At 42.3% G+C, this 21,664-nt stretch overlaps 2 protein-coding genes across 2 annotated transcripts; one reads left to right on the top strand and one right to left on the bottom strand.

Moving 5' to 3' along the window:
- Window positions 1-10: 10 nt before the first annotated feature.
- adamtsl7 (ADAMTS-like 7) lies at window positions 11-9,056 on the bottom strand. The gene is made up of 12 exons (XM_051070278.1): window positions 8,843-9,056; window positions 7,981-8,110; window positions 7,711-7,886; window positions 7,437-7,545; window positions 5,987-6,176; window positions 5,543-5,668; window positions 4,539-4,761; window positions 3,923-4,096; window positions 3,649-3,822; window positions 3,372-3,551; window positions 2,830-2,974; window positions 11-610 (listed from the first exon to the last, which is right to left on the bottom strand). The coding sequence occupies exons 1-12, from the start codon at window positions 8,975-8,977 to the stop codon at window positions 456-458; spliced, it is 1,917 nt and encodes a 638-aa protein (XP_050926235.1). The 5' UTR covers window positions 8,978-9,056; the 3' UTR covers window positions 11-455.
- Window positions 9,057-13,705: 4,649 nt separating this feature from the next.
- On the top strand, window positions 13,706-21,145 carry melk (maternal embryonic leucine zipper kinase). Its single transcript, XM_018695795.2, has 18 exons — window positions 13,706-13,868; window positions 14,119-14,232; window positions 14,319-14,404; window positions 14,836-14,952; window positions 15,048-15,191; window positions 15,292-15,360; window positions 15,652-15,744; window positions 15,996-16,094; window positions 16,247-16,315; window positions 16,673-16,771; window positions 17,088-17,174; window positions 17,358-17,489; window positions 17,678-17,842; window positions 17,952-18,237; window positions 19,290-19,386; window positions 19,663-19,819; window positions 20,081-20,184; window positions 20,302-21,145. The coding sequence occupies exons 2-18, from the start codon at window positions 14,154-14,156 to the stop codon at window positions 20,477-20,479; spliced, it is 2,061 nt and encodes a 686-aa protein (XP_018551311.1). The 5' UTR covers window positions 13,706-13,868; window positions 14,119-14,153; the 3' UTR covers window positions 20,480-21,145.
- The last annotated feature ends 519 nt before the right edge of the window (window positions 21,146-21,664 follow it).

Here is a 21,664-nt window from a genome sequence, read left to right as displayed (position 1 = left end):
AACAACTCAGTCCCAGAAGTGTATACAGTTTTTATTAAGAATAAATATATAGATGAAGTACATCACCAAATGTGACCAGTCCAGGTTAAAGTTACACTGAGAGTGAAAACACACTCTAGACCTATAGATACTGAAATTCTTAAGAGTGTGTGTGTGCGTGTGTATGTGTGCTGTCATGAGATCAAGTTTCAAGCTATTTCCATCCAGTCTGGTGTCAGATGAAACAGCATCTCACTTAAACAGCAGTATTCATGCTGTGGTGGGTGTATGGCTGTGTTCGCAAAACAGAAGAAGGTAGCTAATAACCTGGTCAGCTTATCTGTTGCAGACTGAGTGACTGAATATTAACAGAGCTAGGTGTCATGTTCACAGTGCTGCTTTTTTTTTCTTTTCTTTTTTTTTTTTTTTTTTCTTTATTTGTGATCTGAAGTGAATTTAACTCTTCTGAGGCAGCATCACCTGTGGATGTGGTTCTTTTGAAATGAGTTGGGGTATGTTCTCTGGGAACGGGAGCAGGAGACACAGCAGACACTTCTGTAGTAAGGGTAAATGCAGAGTCTGGCTTGAACCACCACCATGCAGTTATGATACTGGTCACTGCATGATGGATCTGGGAACGAAAAGAGAAACAAGGATGAGAAACTGAGAAAAATGGGGGAAGTAGAGTAAATCTCATTCTTTGATTCTGTGTTATTCAGCCTAGCCTTCCACTTGGAGCGGAAGTATGCTGGTTACATCATGTCTTACTGGAAGCAGAGGCGGGTGTAGATGCTTTTGAATGGCAGTACAATTAACAGAAAGTTTAAAATGAATAAATGTCTAACTAAGCCTACAGCCATGAGGAAGCTCTTTTGTGGTCATTTTGCAATTGTTTGTGGTTGTTTTGAATCTCTTTGAGGCTGTTTTGTGTCTCTTTGCATCGTTTTGTCTTTTGATTGACTTTCCTACAAGAAATATTAACAGTCATTTCACACAGAGGCTCTGGTCCAGGGGCCCTGGGTTGTGCTTGGTAGGTCCATTCACTATCTCATTCATGATACTAATAAGCCACTATCACTTCCTGACTCTGGTGGGGCGGCACCAAGGGTGGTCAATCAGATTTCTCACAGGCACAGGCTACCCCAGGCCTCCCTTTAAACTATATAGAAATACACATATCTGTCATAATAAAGGATGGATCTTGGTTGTGGTGACTCAGTGTATCAACTGTTAAATACATGACTTTCAAAATGTGTAAAAAGAAGAGGGGAACAGAAATTATTCCAAATTATTCCTTAGAAATGTTTCAGTTCCCATTCAATTCTCACTAATACGTGACATAATCCAGTAAGTGGTTTTCAAATTTCTGTTTCAGTTTCAAATTTCAAGTTGAGTTCCTCAGTGAATAAGTTCAAATTCAGGTTCATTCAGAGACCATCTCTCTGCACATGCCATCTGAGTCACAACCAGTTTCCCTGGTATCTCTAAGCCCCACCTGCTAATTCCTGCTTTCATCCAATCACAACCTGACAAGCTCACCTTGAGCCAATCACCTGTAAGATGTCAAAGTTTTAAAATGCTCTCTCTCTCTCTCTCTCTGCTGTCGTTTCAGCCTTTCACTTTTTGTAAACGGGTCTCGCTCCTCCACTCCCTACCACTCCAGCTGTCGCTCCATCCTCGCCGGCACCCGATGTCTTCCTAACACAACGCTGGTGAGATCGGTTCAAGGTATCAACTCACATCTCCAGACGCTTGACAATGCCTCGGTTTTAGCTGCCGCCACCTTCTCATTTCAGCCCTGCTTACTGCTCTAACCTACCGTGAGATCCCCTGAGGCCTGTCCTCACTCTCTGACATCCCCTACTCCCGTGCTATTGTTTGGTGGACCTTACATCCCATCAGTAGCAAACATTTCACCCAGATATAGATTCAAAATCCAACTGGACAGTTTCTGTCATCCGTTTTTTTTTTTTGGGGGAGGGGGGGCATTCTTTGGGGCCGTTTGGGGCAGTCACTGGCATCGCAGAAGAACAGCCGTGCAATGCCACAACAAAGAAGCAACTGTCGATAATATAAATAAAGGGCGCTCCTCTTCAGGCGCGTCACCGGGTTGGCTGTTACGCATCATTCATCATCACCGGCTGTTACGTGCCTGGTCACTTCATCGTCGCTGATTCTTTGTCCTCATTTTAATTTTCACATCTTCATTGCCATTGCCCCCATGCCCGTCCCTCTTCTTGATTAGCTGTATGCAAGTCGTGCTTATACCGGTGGTGGTGTCAGAAACTCATGATCTCTGTCCTCTCATCCCCTGCATCGTAATGGTGATTTCTTTTTTTTTTTTTCTTTTTTTCCATCTGCGTCATACAGCATTTTCTCTTGGCCGGCATTAAAGCTATTCCCTGCATCATGTCTGCATTCCCCTGCATTAGGCAGCACTTTCATGACCTATGACCCCTTCATCTTCACTAGCTTTTTCCCCTTAAAACTAGTCTTATTTCCCAGCATCACTCTCACTCCTTCCTCATTCAGTATACCCAGGTAACTGCTTCATGTGTGTTGATCTAACTTTCTGTTCTTCCTCCCTGCTGATTTTGTGTTGCATGTCAGTTATGGTCTACCTTTAATTTTTGTGGGGGAAGAAGCTCCCTGTATATCAGAAGTACCACTTACATTTGACCGCTTCCCATGGTGATCGACTTCCTAAGCATCAAAAGACTACTTCTCTTCTACTTCAAATTTTCTCACGCTCTTCTGCTCCTCTAAGTCTCTCCTGATTGAACTACACTTGTAGTGGACACACAGTGTGCAATGACTCTGCCTTAGTGTGGCACTGCTAGTTGGACTTACTTATCTCAGCTACACAGGGCTGTTTGTTGCATTCTTCTCGACTCTCTGGGGTCAAACTGGGGTCACATCGGTCACTCGGGGCGATGTTGTCTGCAAGACAGCGCACCTCTCGCACGCGGTAGCCACCGTTGCAAGAACGGGAACACTGAGGCGATACAAGGAGAGAGCAAAAGCAGACATAACAGGTTACACACACACATACACACACAGTGTAATCTGAGGATTGATTGTATAAATGAGGACATCAGTCCACTGCCAAAAAAGGCAGTCATCATTTTTAAAGAGTTCACACAGAGTTTAAAGATTTTAAAATGTGATATTTCGGTTATTTTCAATAGTATTCACTGTGTGTTTGGGTAGCAGCAGAAATCTATCTGCATGGCTGTAGTATGACTTTCTGTATTTTGGGTGAACTGACCCTTTAATAACCCTGTAAGTTACAATCAAATGTCTCAAATACCCTCATGTATTTATGTGTCAGGTATTACAACAGGGGTTCATAGGTGCATGTTAGAGGGACAGAGAGACTTTAGGACACTTACTGCACTCCAGTCTGTGACATACCACTGGACACCACATGGCTTCAGTCTGCAGGTCTGAGCTGTGATTGGCTGAGGCAGACTAGAACATTTTGACTGATCCACAACCTCCATGTGACTGTTGTTGTTGAAAATGCAAACCACCCTCCGGGTCTGGGTGCCATTCCCACACTCTGCAGAACACTTAATTAACCCAAATAGGTAAGGTGCTGCAGTAAGTGAACGCTGCTTCAATAATGCCTGTGAGTACTACATGTATGTATGAATGTATGTTAATTACCTGACTCCAAGGTCCTGTATACCACTCCAACTGGTTCTGGCAAGGGCCTGAGTCACAACCTGTCACTTCTGGTGGGCGTTCCCCTTCACAGCTGTCCAATGGGAGATCAGTCACATGATCCATCAGGCACACTGTTGTCCGGGTTCGATTGCCCCTACCACACTCTGCAGAGCACTGAGGATTATCACACACGTACATGGTAAATCAGTTCCATTTAAAGATTTCAACATGTTTTCACTTTTTTTTTTTTTTCTATCAGCAGTTTCTGTGTTACCCGTTGGCTCCAGAGGGAGCTGAACCAGCTGCGTGCACAGGCTCCCATGTCACAGTTCTGCAGTGTGTCTGGCTTTAGGTTCATGTTGCACTCTTCATCCTCCTCCACATCACCCTGGTTACTCAAACACACCACCTCTCTGCTGCGCTGGCCCACCCCACAGGGCACTGAGCACTGGAGGAGACAGAAGGAGAAAGGTAAAAGTGAAGTGAAATGTATAATACATACATATTATTCACAAAGCTTTTAGTTACTTATAATAATCTGGTGAAATATATCACTGTATTCAGTATGGACAGAGTTAAATAGGGATCAGAGAACAACAGTCAGTGGTAAAAAGTAATTAAGAGGTACTTGTACTTTACTATATATATTGTGTGAAAAATTGTACCATTTACTCTACATTTATTAAACACCTGTAGTCATTAGATACTTAAAAATAGTTACTCTAATTACTCTACTCTAGAATGCTTTTACTTGTAATTGACTATGTGTAGTATTACTTATTTTCCTTAACTCAAAAATCTGAGGACTTCTTCCACATCTAATGAACGAACAGGTCTATTAGTCATCATCATGCACCATAACACTCAGGTGTGTGTGTGTGTTTTCTCACTGGGCTCCACTCAGATCGAATCTCCCACTGGCTGCAGATTTTCAGCTGACATGTAGACTTGGTCACCGGCTTATCGGACAACCCACACAGCTCTGGCGCCACAGTAACCGAGGACTCCGTCCCATTGGCGTGGACACGAGTGACCTGGCGGCAGATGACCTGGCGGTGCTGCGTGCCAGGTCCGCACCTCCTGCTGCACTCTGACCACTCTCCCACATCCCAGCTGTAAGGCAGTCGTACAGGACGGAGGGAGGATTAGGGGAAATAAAGAGCAGCTTGCGGACCATCACAAACAAATGTGGTTTCATGGTGATACACGAGTTAACAATGACCTTCCTCAAGCAGATTATGTCCCAGCTTTCTGTCTTCATTTTGACCACAGTTATTGTGTGCGGTCAGTTGACCCAGGTCTACAGGGGGCATTTTAAATCCCATGTTTTCCTCCAAAAGGATATCATAGAAGAAACAAGCGAAATAAGCCAACTTGTGCTGCACCAGTTCAGATGTTTCTCCTTGCTCTATTAGAGCTGAAGTTTCAGTTTTTCAATCTTCTGTTGCTGCTTCATTCCCAGTAGAAACATATATATTTCAGGCTGACGGATATCATGGATCACTGACACTGGGCTAAATATCTAACAGACCCACATCCAAACATACAGTTTATTCACTAACGCCCTGCCACAGTTTGGCGACGGTAAGATCTAGTGGTATTTACCGCAAGACATGAAAACCAAAGCCACACCAAAGTGAGTCAGAGTGATTGACTGTGACTAGTGACTGACTTATGGCTTGAATGTGTGTGAGCGATGGAAGTTTCACCCTGAGAGTCACAGACAGCACCACATGGAACTAATACAGTGTATGTGTGTGCGTTTCTTACTCTGTATATGTCATGATCGACGCATGGGACGTCAGGTGTGTGTGTGTGTGTGTGTGTGTGTGTGTGTGTGTGTGTGTGTGTGTGTGTGTGTGTGTGTGTGTGTGTGTGTGTGTGTGTTACTCACTATGCAGGGCAGGGCTGGGTGTTGCAGTCTTCTTCCTGGTTTGTTGGTTCAAGGGCAGGATCACAGAAGTCAGCAGGAACAGTCACCTCTGACTCCTTCTCAACACACTCCCACTGCACCTGACGCCTGCCTGGCAAGTACACAAACACACACACACACATACACACACAGGAAAAAGACTAAGAAAGTCAATGTGTGTTTGTCTGCAAACATTTGAGTGTATACATATTCATTATGATAGACATTAGTTGTTTTCATCCATAGTAAGGATCCTGGAGGCCCATGTGTTTTGCCAGCAGTCTCAACCCTACAGGTGTGTCACAGCTACAATTAGCAGTTATAGGTTTCAGTTACATTTGTGTGTGTCATTTCTGATTTGGGGAGCAATAATTCAGTGTGTGGTCAACATAATGTTATGTTTTTATGTCATATGTATTTCCTCACCAGTGCCACAGGTTGTGCTGCACTCTGTGTGCACCACTCTTTGTCCAAGTGTAAGTGGGCTGGGGGTCAGAGTTCACGCTGGGTACAGAGGGAGTCTGGTTGGGATGGGATGTCTCCTTGATGATGTCATTGTTGGTGATGTCGCTTTGGCGTTCTTTCTCACCTGGGTGGGACGGGCCTACTGTCTCAACTACAAGAGCGTGGAAGTTTGAGGGGTGGAGCAAAAGTGGTGACAGGCATGTGAGAGAAGAAAAGCAGTGAAATAAAAGTAAAGTGACGGGAATGATGCAATTTAATGAGTGTTAAAGGCCCAGCACACCCATGGTACACCCAACGGGTGACTTTACTTACTCTGGCTGATTAGATGTGTTTTCAGGACTGTGTGGGTGTGTACAGTCTGTCGTAAATCCATATTACATACTCTGATTCTGAGCAGGTTTGTAGTGTGTTTGCATTGATAAAGTATCAAAGAAAAGTTTACTCAGTCAGCATGCACACTATAAAAGACTTTTGAATGTGCTGTTGATGTACACTACTCTCTTGCAATGCACAAAGGAATTGGAGGAGCTGCTTACAGCTGGAAAAAATCTAAACTAATTGTGGATGGTGGCAAAACAGCTCCAGTAACACTTCAGAAAACAAAAGTTATTAGATTTTTTTTTTTTTTTTTTTTTTGAAAAATATGTGCCTTAGAGTTGCAGTTTGATGATGTCCAGTGTTGTACTTGATGTTTCATGTATGTTTATTTCTTGTATACTAACTGGAAGACGATATTGTACATAAAGTATAGAGTATGTACATTGGGTGGGAGTAATAATAGCTTTATTATTCTTACCAATACATGGATGACCAGCATCTTCCAGCATAGTTCCACCCACCTTCAACCTGAGCAAATGTCTAATCAGCCGGAATAATTGAAAACGCCTGTGGGGTTGTGCAAGGTTTTAAAAAATATTTATTGTGTAACAAGATAGTTCAGGAGATCTATTAAAATTAATTAATTATTTGCCAGTGTTGGTGGACACAAATCAAGCTTATTCTTTAATGAAGGTTAAATATTAGGTAATGAAATGAAATCTAGCCCAAGTGACTGATTATTGTCTCCGTGTGCAGTAAAATTCTCTTTGCCAGAACAAAGTCTGGCTGCCTGCCCGTATCGAATGTTATCGAAATCCTAATCGAATTTTCCTAATCAAAATGACAGCTCTGCTGGAAATGATACACACTAGCGTTACTGTGACCCTGCAGTGAGATCTGAACCAAACACACACGCACATGCAGTGCAACTGTACATGAGGACACAAGCAGAGGCATCTGTTATGTGTTATGATCCCTGAGGACAAACCAGAATATTTAGCATGAGAAACTGGCACTGTGGGTATTTAGGGTCACTCTAACACAGCTTTAAGAGAGAGTTTGTGTGTTTATGCATGTTAGTGTGAGTACTCACCCAGGGGAAGTATATCAGAAGGTGTGTGCGTTTCAGGAGTCGGATGCGTGTTATGTAAAGGCACACTGTATTCATAGTATATACTAGGACCTGGTTGCTGGTAGATCAACTATAGAAAAGAGAGACAGGGATGAGTGGTATATCATGGTATGTAGTAATATTGTTTCTGTATCATAGTACGTGTTATGTACGGTATGTATTAGTGCATTTGAATAAGAGCCACAGAAAGGATATGTAGCTGTTGCCAGTGTGTGCATGCCATTATGCATCTCACATAAACATGCAGGTCCTCCATCAGTGGCCCAGGAGCAGTGATGGACTCTCCATTGCGAGAGCGGATCTCATTGGGTCTTCGGTACATCAGTTGTGTTCCCACAGCGGTGAAGATCCCTGGCCTGTCAATCACCCAGTTTCCATTGATGATGGAGACGCCAGTTTGGGTCTGCAGAGCTGAAGGAAAACCCCAGGTTCATCCATCACTGTAGTGTTTGTCATGCTGAAAATATTCCTGTTGTTAGATACGTGTGTGTGTGTGTGTGTGTACCTAGGTAGTTTCGGCTCTTTATTGTCTCTTGTATGTTGATGTTTCGTGCTCCTGCAGGAATCTCTGCAATCTTATGGTAGCCAACGCGGAGGAAAGTCCGAGAGAAATTCCCCTTCACCACCTCAAACCCCTGCCAACACACACATTCACACACTTTCATGCGCACAAAGCCTGCCGGTACAAACACTGTTGTGTGCTCGCTCGTGTACATGTACAGACACTCTCGGCATGCTGTCCGTACCACAGTGTTCACCGTCACAGGCATGTGTTTCAACAGTATAATCATAAATTCCGCTGGATCACATTGCTGCTCTTTTTCTCTCATTTTCACTCATCCATCCTGCTCTCCAACTCACTCTCCCCCTCTCACTCTCTCTCTCTCTCTTGCTGGAAATCCCACAGCTCACTCAGTCCAGTCCAACAGTTGGTTTGAGTTGGGGAACCTTTCTGGTCTTCTTCTCTATTCCTCCACTGCACAGATCTCCATTTTGCAAGTTTAGAATTTACCTCCTCTGTTCTTTTCATGTCATGTCTGTCTTAATGGGCCCCTCTGGTTGTTCCCTTTTGATGCTTTATTCATAATCTGATATAGTTTGATCTGTTAGTGATTAGTTAGCCTGAGTGACAAAGACAAGGGTAATCTAAAACAAACTGGTGGTCTGTCATGCAGTTATTCCCCACTTCCAGATTTTGGTTTGATTTTACATGTAGCGTGCACATATAAAGACAACAAAACAACATGTGTATAGCACTAACACAATTCTTAAAAAGCTCCCATAAATACAGCTTCAAACATTCATGTAGACATATATGACTATGAATTACATGTACACTCCTTTCCATGACCATATGGATGTCTTACCTCCAGAGGGGATGGGCTGGCTTTGGTATCCCACGGAAGAGCACCTGAGGGTGGGCAGAGAAGACAAATGAAGTGGAGGAGAGCCAGAGCTCGACCCTGCCGCAGGGAGCTGAGCTGCTGCCACAATCCAGCCATGGAGAGACTGAGGGAGGACACTCACTCACACATACACACACATACACACACATGTTTGATGGGGGGAGTGTGTGTGTGTGTGTGTGTGTGTGTGTGTGTGTGTGTGTGTGAGGTGGGGTTGGCTTGAGGGGTGGGAGGGAAAAAAGGACAAAGTCTGGGAGGGATGTAAGGAGAAATGTTGAGAGAAAGTGTTTGAAAAGTGTAGGCACATTTTTATTTCACGAGTTATTTCAAGCTGAGCTCACACCCATTTTGCACCTCAGTATGAATGTTGTGACAGCTTATGATGTTGTGTGTGTCTGTGGCATGTGGACAGACTCCTGTAGTGTATCCTAACACTTATCCAAAACCAATATCTACGGCCCGTGAATCGTCATGCAAGATTGTGAGGCTTTGGACACACATCACTCCTGATCTTGCTCCGACTTCTCCACCCACTTCTTGTTTTTCACTTTATAAGGCTTGTCTCGTTCTGAGTTATTCCTTTTTTCATTTCAGCAATGATGGAAAAAATGAAGGATAAAAAGCCTAAATTAAAAATACCACAGTAAGAAAGGGCTGGATTGAGGATAATTGAAAAAATATGTTAAATCTATTCACAACTTATCACATTTTGTCTCTCTGTAATGAACTCAAAACATATTATATTACTCTTAATTCTCTCTCTGTAGTGATTCAATTTCCCTTCATCACTGATTCACACCCAAAAGATGCTCATTTAATAGTGACTCAGTTCACCACCATACCATGTAGGGGAACAATCCGATTCAGAAATTACTGTAAGCTCACTGGCCAGGGATCAAAACTCCACAGTGACACACTCCCAGCGTCTTCATCTTGAGGGGTTATGGTCATATTTGCATGGACATAAATGAACTGGAGAAGTTCAAACACATATGGGTGCAATATATTCCCCTGGCTGAATGTTTTAGTTCTGGGCACACGACTGTTTTAGCCCTGTAAACACACAATGTAGTGTAGTTTGCCTGGCTCTTTAACTTTCCACTGTTTTATGTCTGGGAGCGAGGAGAGAAGGGAGCTGTAAATATCAGAAACTACTTTAACTGTCGACTGTATCTTAATGTCGCAGTGTGGAGAAACTTAGAGGGATGGAGCGGAGACAATATGTTTTTCCTACCTGTTTTGTGCTTGTGTGGAATGGCAGAAACCGCAATTAAACTCTGAAAAAGAATTTTTCCCCCAGATTGCCAGCTGATCCACACCACAGCTGTTCACAACATGGGTGTGAAATTGCAAGGACTGAGAATTTCACAACTTCTGTAAGATCCTCCTTTTTCATTGTGATTGCATGTGTGTGTGTGTGTTTGCATGGGTGCCTATGTTTGTGTGTGGACTCTACAAAGATATACGAGCCACATATGTGTGGATAAAGCATGATGATGCAATGTTCGTAGTACACTGTGAATCGATCAAGTTGGAAAGACAGCTCTGCGAAGCTCTGTGAAGCCTCATAAGGATGCTGGAAGCAGCATGGAGAGAGATGACGCCAGTATATCGTTTCCTCTGTCTGTGTCTGTCTCCCCCCTGTGAGTATTTGGCACCGCGCCCTTTGACCTCAGATGCACAAAATGTGAAAACAACGCAAACTGTTATTATAGCATAAACTTGTGCACACATGTTGTACATCTCATACATGCCTGCTCCTTTCTTTTTCCTTTCACCCCCTCTCTGGCACACAGCCAGATCGAAGACGCCGGTCCCCTACAGTGAATACCCGGTAGTCACAGAGCTATGACACAGGCATTCTGGGAGCCTCCAAAAGTCTGTCAGGGAATACTGGGAATTCTGCGCAAGACAGGCGCTGTTAGGGCTACAACGTCTGTTTTCCACTGTGACAGCTTAATAGCTGCCATGTCTGATTACTCACACAGGCTGTGAGCCCCTGAGAGCGTCTGGAAGCGTCACAGCAGCTCCTTAATGCACAAGTCTGCGCAAACAGTGACATGTAAAAACATAGGGCCATAAACACAGGCAGTACAGAGATACAATTATGCTTTCCCAAACTGAAAACACTACTACTGCAGCATTTTGTAAAGATGATGTGGTAATCATCTTTTGCAGCTATTGGGATTTAGCTAAAAAAGGTGAAGATGTCGGACTGCTACAGTATGGTTCAGTACTGAGGTTTGTACATGCAAAAGTTAGCTGGCAATCCCTCAGGCCTTCCATGACCGTGCTGTCTGTTAAATCCATCGACTGTAACAGAACTTGCCCTCAAAAGCATTACAACCATTTACTTTTTTTTATTCCTGAAGAAAAAAAAAAAGCATCTCTCTTGAGTTGCATCTTATAAAAGGACCCAGAGGGGGGAACACCCACTGGCTTACAGTATGTTACAGTACATTGAAAGTATGTTTTAATGTGCAGTAAAATTGTGAGCTCATGCAGATTTGGGAATCAAAAAGCCCTTACTGACAGGTTTGTTTAAAAATGTGGCCTGAAAAAGTTCTAATTTCTTTCTGTTGTTTTCCTGAGAGTCAACCATATGTGGCTATTTAAAATATGTTTTAGTCAGTGTTTCTCTGTATTGTTAGTAATTGTGTGTGTGTGTGTGTGTGTGTGTGTGTGTGTGTGTGTGTCCTAACTGGCCACAGTGGCCACAAAAAACAAAGAAGAAAAGAAGACAAAATGGTAAAAGACACTGAGACTGAACAATACAGTCAATGGAAAATTAGCTCACCACTGAAATGAAAGATTTCTCTCTCTTTCATTCCCATACTATTGATTTTCCTTTCTTCTCAGCTTCCCTCCCTTTCTTCCTTTCCAATTTCTTCTCTCCTCACGCTCGCCTTCCCCTCTCTTTCCTCCAGCTGTGGGTTGTTTGATGTCCCCTCTGTCCTGGCCTGGCCAGCTGCCCCAGAAACACAAATGAGGGGTTCTGTCAATCCCGCTGACACCTGGTCATCCCCTAACCACCAGTTACTTCCCTAACGACCAATTCCTTCCCTAACGACCATGAGAAACACAAGACGACCTGCTGGTCAATCACTGAAATTCCTCCACAGTTGTCTGTCCATGTTGGCTGAGTGTCAGGATGTAGTATTTTCACTCCATAAACCTGTCTTTCTTACATTTTACAGGCTAATGCTTGACTGGGATGGCCTGTTGTGTGACCTTAAAAGCACGACGTCTTGCTGCTTATTGGATATTCTTTAGTTTTGAGCTAATCTGTCTCTAATTGACAAGAACAGGTGCAGTAAGTTGTCCCTTGCCAATGTATTTGATGGAAGAGAGAAAGAGTTACTGTGGCATTTACAGAGCAACAGGAAAACTGCAACAGTGAGAGTGGTTTTGTACAGATGGCTGACATGTAGGCAGAGGTCTGTTAAAATGTGGCCTCTGCACTCACCTCTCACCTTTACCTAATTACAGGCTTGAGATCATTGCAGGTGAAGACACACACACCTACTGACACCGTAAATACACCTCTCTGGTCAGCTACTGCAACCGCATACCTACTGGGTCAAGAAGAACAGTTTACACATTACAACACACAGGATGCCTTCCATCCCACAGGTTGTGTATACCTCCTGCACATGAAAGTATGTTTTGCAGGTAAATCTTTCAGCTAACTGCTACCTTTCAGGAAGGTGTTACCATCCATGCGCCAGGTGGTAGACTGATTATTCTGTGTGGCATTTCATTTTTAACAAGCCTAGTCATATAATGTTGCACTGAGGGTGAATTTAGAAAGTACATGTATGTCCAGTGCAATGCAGGTTAGGGAAATTGGTGACTGCCTATAGGTATGACTGTCTGTCTATCCGGAATGTACAGTACCCTGCTTGCAGAGCATAAATGCGTATAGATAATGGATGGATATGTTATTTGTGTGCATACGGATGTGTGGTCTATACTGGAGACCATGTTCAATCATTTGGTATTTTGATGATGGAGTTGGAGAGCACTGTCTAACACGTCCAAAATCTCTCATAGCTGCTCATTTGGGTTGAGATCTGGTGATTAATGCACCTCCAAAGAGACAAATGGACCTCACTCAAACTATGCCAAGTCCTCCACAGCATAAGAAGGCCCTCAAATTTCCTATTAGTGGTTGAGCATTCATATGTTTGCTTCTTTTCTTGATGTTAGCCATATGTGGTAAAGACAAAAATATGGTAAAGGGTGACTAGTCTGACTATATTGCCTTTATAGACCAGTGTCAATGGAGTCTTTACCGCTGAACTTATGTATGTGCTTCAATAATGAACCCTATTTGATTCTTATTTTTTGTTCTTGTGGTGGTTGAGAATATCTAATTATTGTTACTAAATTACTGTACTTAAACAGTATTCTGACATAAACTACCTGTACTTTACTCACAGTATGTATCTCTATTTTATACTGTTTCATACCTCTAATCATCTACCTCAGGGGCAAATATACTTTTTACACATTATCACATTAAACACATTATTTATTTAATTACTAGCATATAAAAGATAATGTTTGTTTTACAGTTATTACACTAACCAACAGTATATAAAAATGTAAAACCTACTCTACCTTGACCACCAGCAAAATCAAACTACTGCTGATAAATTGATAAAGTAATCATAATAATCAATACAGTACACATACATACACATAATAATATAACAGTGACAGAGGTGAGCTTGTTTATATGCATACTTTGACTTTTGATAGTTAAAGAGAATTTCACCACACATCGGTGCTGTTTTGTTTTAATGGCTGCAGTAACTATTATTGACCAGAAGGGGGCGGACGAGGCATCAACCGGAAACAGGAAATGCAGTCAACGTCAACGTGCGAAATTCAAACTTCTGTAACAAAACATCTCTGTCAGAGGTCTTCCCCATATGGTTAACTGATTTTATCTTCTCACTCTCCCGTTTTCAGACAAACTCAGGTAACGTCAGTGAGTTAAGTCGTAGTAACACCGCTTTTACTAAGGATGCTTTTGTTACTTTTAGTAGTATTAACGGCTTTTGTTGGCAAACGCTCTGCATCGGTTGAGCTAGCTAGCCAGAAAATGTGAGACAGGCAGAGTACTATCTAATGTTAATGTTGAAAACAAATGGAGTTTTCCAGTGTAGCTCAGTGTTTTTAGTGAGTTGAGCGCTAACACTGCTGCTTTAAACCGTTTTCTCTGGCCGCAGGGAGGTCTTATCGTGGTGCGGCTGAAACAGGGAGGATGCCTGTGGAAAGGACGGAGCACCGCGGAGCCGACGAGCTCTACAGATACTATGAGGTCTATGAGACTATCGGCTCAGGTGACTTCGACATTAATGATTATTTTACAGCTTTGACAGTGTCATATTCTCTACGGCGTGAGTTGTGAACCTTGTGTGTTTTTCAGGAGGCTTTGCTAAAGTCAAGCTGGGTCGACACATCCAGACAGGAGAGAAGGTCGCCATTAAAATCATGAATAAGAAAGATCTAGGGGTGAGTCACCATTTCATCTACCACTTATTTGCATTATTAATAACCAATTTAGATAGTCAAGTTTATAAAACATCTGTCATACATCAGTACATAGTCTTAACTTTATAAAATGTCAACAATTACTGTAATAAATCACCACAACCCAAAAGGATAGATGTCCAGACTAAGGTTTAAATTGTTAACTTTTTCCAACCAGCAGCCAAAATCCCAGATGTTTACAATCATATAAAAAGATGAGCAGAATGCCTCAGTTTTAGAGACTGTGGTGATTGTCTATAACAATTCATAACATTTCAGAGTTTTCCTTTATTTTCTGTTTAACATAACATAAAATAATACAGTGACTTAAAATCCACACAGTAGAAAAGACAGAACAAGCCAGACATAAATAGCATAAAATTAATGTTTTTCTGTGTTCTCTCTCCCTTCAGGATGACTTGCCTCGTGTGAAAGTGGAGATTGAGGCCATGAAGAACCTCAGTCATCAGCACATCTGTCGTCTTTACCAGGTCATAGAGACCTCCACCCAGATCTTTATGGTGCTTGAGGTAAGTGCACATACATGTAGAGAATTTCTTTGAGTGTAGATGTGATAATGTCATATTCATTCATTTGGCTCCTCTGTGTCCCTCTCTCCTCTCAGTACTGTGTAGGTGGCGAACTGTTTGATTACATCATAGCAAAGGACCGTCTGTCAGAGGAGGAGACCAGAGTGTTTTTCAGACAGATTGTATCTGCGATGGCCTACGTCCACAGCCAGGGATATGCACACAGAGATCTAAAACCGGTAAAAATGCATGAGTGATTAAGAGAACATGCAATAAAATGCATCTACTTTTCTGTGGTTTTATGAATGTAAAGTGAATGTTTGTCTGTCTGAACTTTAGGAAAACCTGTTGATTGATGAAGACCACAACTTGAAGCTCATAGACTTTGGCCTTTGTGCCAAACCTAAGGTACAACATCACATCCCCTGTCCCACAAATATTTAGCCTGTAGGTTATTGGTGCAACTAATGTGAAAGGAGCAGAAGTTCCACACAAAAATACCTCCCATCTCCTTATATAGAGACAAATCTATTCAGTCAGTCACCCAAATAGATTTTATACTGGGGAAACACTATCACAGTCTAGTTTGTTTCTATGTCTGTGATCTACAGGGTATAAGAGAGAAAGTTACTGAATACAAACACTGCATGCACATGTATTTTGTGTGGTCTGGCTATCATGCTGTTGTCTTTCTTTTAGGGTGGTCTGGGTTATGAGCTGATGACGTGCTGCGGGAGCCCTGCGTACGCTGCTCCTGAACTCATCCAGGGAAAAGCATATATTGGTTCGGAGGTGAGAGATGTATACGCTGTTTACAACTTTTAGAACCATCAGGGTTGCAATTTCAATACTTGTCCTCATCTAAACCTGCAAAACGTAATTTTTTTTCACTAAGGTTGATGATTACCTGCCTGTTCCACAATTCTGCTTTTTCATGGTGTCCTGACCACATTCGCTGGTGCATGACTCAGTGGAACTGAGCTGTGAAATCCGGGTTGTAACACTTGAAGTTGAAATATTGCTGTGTGATGTGTAACCTCCAGGCTGATGTGTGGAGTATGGGGGTGCTGCTGTTCGCTCTGCTCTGTGGATACCTGCCTTTCGATGACGACAACTGCATGGTCCTCTACAGGAAGATTACAGTAAGAGACCCTCTGTGTTAATGACATTTTCCCCTCCCTGTATTCACTGTTGAAATCTTACCAACTAAGCAAATCCTTAAACTGAAAAAAAAAGTTTGTTTCTACTGTATTTCTGTTTCATAATGTGTTTGTGCTTGTCCTAATATCTTTAGAGAGGTAAATACGACAACCCCCGGTGGCTCTCTCCAGGTAGTGTCCTCCTCCTCAACCAGATGATGCAGGTACATTTTCAGTCATTCACTTTCCTTCTTTATATGTTTTTCTCTGTTGTCCACTCAGCACCTTGGTCTCCACAGTTTTTCACTGTTGTCTAGAAAACTCAGTCCACAAGTTGAAAGCGTTATTACACTGTGGTTCTGCTTGAACCCTAGAAGAATTCAGTTGTATATTTGTAACATGAATTCAAAATAACAGAATGAGGGAAAAAATGAATTAAAACTTACAATAAAGGTGAAAAATATTTTATTTATTCGGAATACGATTGCTATTCCTGTTTTGTACATCATGTACAATATGACAGGCTGTAGAGTGTGTAGTCTGTTGCATATTGAGTTGTAGTTTCTGTGTGTATCCTGTAGGTGGACCCCAAGCGGCGTCTTACAGTTCGACAGCTGCTTGACCATCCCTGGGTGATGAAAGACTACAACAGCCCTGTGGAGTGGTACAGCAGGCAGCCAGTACGCTCGTACAAACACATGCCTATAACCTGTGTTAGGAATGTTTCATAAACATATAAACAGAATTTTACAACTACAAACACTTAAGCAGCTTTTTCCTGTCTACAGCTATGTATAGTTAGAATACTCCTTATTTTGCTTCAGCATGTTTCTCATAGTTTCAAACTGTAAATTTGCTCCAGTGAAGAACTTTACTTGAAGCAGCACCACAATCTTCAATATCAGCATTATTTGGTAGAACATACATAAGAAGTGTCTGTCTTGGATTTTCTGTGAACAGTCTGGGTTTTTTTTTTTTTTTTTTTTTTTTTGGTAGCTTGGCCACATAGATGAGGACTGTATCACTGAGATGGCAGTCAACATGAAGCGATCGAGAGAGAGCACCACAGCGCTGGTGAAGGAGGTGTGTGCCGCTCTGTATGCACATTTCTATCATCAGTGTTACCATTGGTGTTTACCATGGTGATTAGTTCCTCATCAGTTCATATAGTTCTGTTTTTGATGGTGACACTTGTTTTATGTGTAAATATAATGTTTTACATAGTTTCTATTAGATATACAACCTAACATGTCTGAACTCTCACAGTGGCGGTATGACCACACCACAGCTACCTACCTGCTGCTGCTGTCAAAGAAACAGAGGGGGAAGCCTGTCCGCCTGCGCCCCGCACCAACTGTCTGTGAGGATTCCTGCTCTCCTCTACACCAGGGAATACAGGTCAGACTCAGGGACCACAACTCCCACAATGCTCTTCTCTCTCTCCTGGTCACTGGATGTACAGCTGTTCTGGCTTGTTCTTTATACCTATACCCTGAACCTTGCACACCTACTGTTTCCCAGTACGGAGTGTTGTTGTGGATCTTTTTGTCTGGTTGTCTTTTTCTTATTTTCTCTCTCGCTTTCAGACGAGGGAAGCCCTTCATTTTAGCGAGGATGAAGACGCTGTGATTGTGGGTTCTTTGGACTTTGGCTCAGACTACATTGATGATTGTCCATGGGTTTCAGTCACACAACACACACCCCAGGGGGTCAGAGGTCGGCCAGATGGAAGTGCAAACACCAAAGACACAGTATGTGGATGTTAAGATGAGTATATGCTTTGGTGTGTTCTGTGTCCTTATATTAATAGGTTCGCATTTGGATAAATGTACTCATGCCACATTTCACTTCCTCCTAAAGAGACAGGCATCTCCATCTGTAGAGAAACGATTCGCTTACAGCCCGACTCCAGAGAGGGGACGAACGACTGCACAGCATCGCCAGGAGAGGAGGGACAGAGAACGGACCTGTGAGAACAAGGAGAATATTGCTGTTCAGGAGAAAGATGTCGACATTTTTGCGTTGCCTCCTCCTCGAACTCCGGTGTCCAGTAAGAAGAATGCACGGCCCAACAAGAATGTGTTGACCACACCCAATCAAAATGCTAACGCAAGTAACAGCAAAACTAATGCAGTCACGCCCACAGGTAAGAATCGTTTGGTTTTTCAACAAACTGACTGTAGTTTCAGTTAATCACGCAATTTATTTGTATACTCTAATTGTTTTTGTTCCAAACAAAAGAGCAGCTTGAAGTACAATCTCTATTAGATTATTTGCATTGGCCAATTGCCCCTCTCTGCATTGGTCTTTTTCATTTATCTGTCCCTCTCTCTCAGTCTCATGCAGCTCTCATAATCACAAGTGCCACATCCACATGCCACACATTTGCAAGTAAATTGTCTTCTGGTAATAAACTCATTTATTGGGCCTGTTTTTATCCCAAAGCCATTCATATTTCTATGATTTAGCTGTCATTACGCCACTGAAAATGGACACAGACGCACATTTACTCACACGCACACTTATCACTGTCAACTCAAAGGTGAGGTTATTATCAGGAGAGCTAATTCTTTTCACTTATCTTAAATGAAGGACACTAATATGAATGGAGAATCATTAAAGTCTTAATTATTTGTCAAAGTGAATTCACTGCTCAGACGTCCAGCCTCATTAGTTTCCACTATAAACTCGGCCGCAAGCATGGCTCAAGCGCCGCTGCTACTGCCATCCTAGTTGGTGTTAAACCCTCCTGCTCTCTTCACAGCCGCCTGTTCTCTAAGCTACAGTGCAGACATGGTGCCTCTGACATACTTGTCCACACACGCATGCACGCACGCACTGTGGTCTGTGTGCGTCTGTCCCTAGGCGTGTGCTGTGACAGGTGTAGCTGTCTCTTTCCTCTGCTCACTGTCCCACGTGGGCTGTAGTGACATGTGTTCTCTTGCCACTAAAGCCTAGCTCTGTGTGTGTCTGTGTGTGTCTGCGTGTGTCTGCGTGTCAGACTACTTGTCTTTGTGTACACCAAAGCCTTTGTGTTCACAGCTCCAGTGTGAAAGCCAGCTAGTTCCATGCATAAGAGCAAAGGGCTGTGCCCATAATTTTGTACATTTAATCTCATCCCATATTTTTCCCTTTTTATTTCCTCTTAAAAGATGCTGAGGTTGGAAAAAATCATTTGTAATCCTGTGTGACTTGTAGGTGGGGGCGGTGTCTCTAAAGAACACAACAAGAAGAGAAAAGCAGAGAACAAGGAGCCTGCAAATATTGAAATACTGGCCTTCAGTCCTGAGAGACGGTGAGTAGCCTGCAGGGTAGGTTAAGGCTCTCAGGGGAAAGAAAGGAAGTCAAATGTAGGGAAGGGTGTGTGAGTAAACCACAATTGTGATTCCAAAAATGCAATACTTCTCCAGCAGCAGCCTTACTCATTTATTACAAGTCAATTCGAATCAGGGAGTCACCAAAATAATCAGAAAGAAATGTTTTTATTTCCAAAGTTCTTTAAAAAACATGTGAGCTAGTGGGACAGGTGAGGGCGACTTAGATCGAATGTGACACATCATTTGCTCCACAGGTCTCGGTCTTTGGACATGGCTGTTACGGGAGACAGCGGGAAGAAGAAGAGAGGGGGAAAGATGTTTGGTTCTCTGGAGAGAGGCCTGGATAAAGTGATCACCATGCTCACTCCCAGCAAGAGACGAGCCCTGCGTGACGGCCCACGCAAGATCAAGGTATGTGCATGTAGAGGTCACAGACTTCATCGATCCATTGATTAATGGATGTATTATTTAGTCTAAAATGTCTGAATAAGGTTTCAGAAAGACAACTTTATGTCTTGAAATTGTCTGATCAGGTATTCAAAACTTCTTTAAGATCTTTAAGTTGTAGTGGTATAAAACGGAAAAGCTGGTACCTGAGGATTTTTCATATTTTTGCTTGATTGCTGACTCAATTAATTGTCAAATATTCTGTATTCCACATTTTTCCTGTAGGCACAATACAATGTGACTTTGACAAGTCAGACAAACCCAGACCAGGTGCTTAACCAGATCCTCTCTATCCTGCCAGAGAAAAATGTCGACTTCACACAGAAAGGGTAAGAGCACATACCTGTAATCACTCGTCTTATCTTTCCCTTTTTCTGACCAGACGTCTCAGTCTTCAATCAAATCTTAATGTTTCTGTACTTGTTTTGTCTTTGCCCTGCATTCAGGTATACCCTGAAGTGTCAGACCTGGGGCGACTTTGGGAAGGTGACGATGGCATTTGAGCTGGAGGTGTGCCTGCTGCAAAGGCCAGAGGTCGTCGGTGTCCGCCGCCAGAGGCTGAAGGGAGATGCTTGGGTTTACAAGCACCTGGTGGAGGACATTCTCTCCACATCCAGTATCTAAAAATAACGCACTTTTCCGTCAGTATCACTTCCTGTGCAAGTCGATGGGCACTGGCCGTTTTGTGTCAGCGACTTAACACCTCTTTCCGCATCCAAGAGTAAAGAATAATTGTGGACTGATGCAGAGATTCTTAGCATTAGTGCTCAGTCCTTCATTACTCTTTATAAATATTTGAAATTGTCCTTAGGCCAGCTTGCAATCTCTAGAGTACATGTTACATTCAATTTATGAGCATTACATGCCAGGATCCTTTACACTCTGTCTTGTGTTATGTAGAATATTTCTGTTTTACTTCCACTTTTCATAATTATTAAGCTAAATAGGATCCACGTCAATCCTCTCGAGATGAATGTGTGTGTAAATGAAATGTATTTACAGTATACCTTCTGGCTGCTTATTACCATATTTATGTCATGATGTTATTCTCCCCTGGAGGTGCAAAACTTGATTAAATAACATAAATAAGCAGAGCATTACTAATTTACTGTCATTGTTTTTTTTATGTACACGTGTTTACAGTTCTTCCATCATGGAGTTTTTACATGGTTATATGAAGTGTCTGCTTTTATTTCTTATCTGTGCTTTTCTGTTTTTTTCACAGTATGTCTGTAAGATTTTTACTGACAATGTAAACGGAGCAAAATAAATAATTTCTGCTGAGAGTAACATGCCTGTGATTATGGAGACAGATGAGTGAAGTTGATTTTCTTTTTTCAGACTTTGTTGACATCAAATGTTCTGTTTTTTTAAAGAAACATTCGGCAGTTTGATGGAGCAGTGGTGTGTTTTACACTCTGTCATCATCCTTCTGTTCATCTTCTCGTCTTTACTCCTCTTTTGTACAGAAATTGATGGTGATAGTTTGGCTTAGTGACAGTGTTTCTAAGCATTTACCAATAAAACGAGAGGTGAAAGGTGTCAAAGGTCTCAAGCTCCCTTTTTGCATTCTTATGTTGACTTGGCTCAGTGCTCATGTACAGACAGCTGTGTTTTCAGCATTTTTATGTAACAGTACTGCACTTGAATATTGTCAAAACTAGGATGTATTTTATCCTTGAAAATTCAAACTTAGGGTGATTAAACTACAGGAATGTGGACGTTCTGTGTTGTTCTGAAGTGAAGTTATTCCCCCAGTGAAGGATAATAGATTAGCTTTGATTCTCAAAATGGTGGATGATCATTGTT

Source organism: Lates calcarifer, linkage group LG5, assembly GCF_001640805.2.
Source record: "Lates calcarifer isolate ASB-BC8 linkage group LG5, TLL_Latcal_v3, whole genome shotgun sequence".
In the NCBI taxonomy this organism is placed as follows: domain Eukaryota; kingdom Metazoa; phylum Chordata; class Actinopteri; family Centropomidae; genus Lates; species Lates calcarifer.
This window is presented reverse-complemented; position numbering and strand designations above follow the sequence as displayed.

What these genes read in the sequence shown, in the direction of transcription:
- adamtsl7 (XM_051070278.1), bottom strand. Translation starts at nt 8,977, where the DNA reads ATGGCTGGATTGTGGCAGCAGCTCAGCTCCCTGCGGCAGGGTCGAGCT. An exon ending in GCTCCCTCTGGAGCCAACGG is followed by an intron (nt 3,823 to 3,922) that starts GTAACACAGAAA and finishes GATAATCCTCAG; the next exon opens with TGCTCTGCAGAGTGTGGTAG. An exon ending in GCCCTGTGTAGCTGAGATAA is followed by an intron (nt 611 to 2,829) that starts GTAAGTCCAACT and finishes TTTCGTTCCCAG; the next exon opens with ATCCATCATGCAGTGACCAG.
- melk (XM_018695795.2), top strand. Translation starts at nt 14,154, where the DNA reads ATGCCTGTGGAAAGGACGGAGCACCGCGGAGCCGACGAGCTCTACAGA. An exon ending in CACACAGAGATCTAAAACCG is followed by an intron (nt 15,192 to 15,291) that starts GTAAAAATGCAT and finishes TCTGAACTTTAG; the next exon opens with GAAAACCTGTTGATTGATGA. An exon ending in TCCTCAACCAGATGATGCAG is followed by an intron (nt 16,316 to 16,672) that starts GTACATTTTCAG and finishes TGTATCCTGTAG; the next exon opens with GTGGACCCCAAGCGGCGTCT.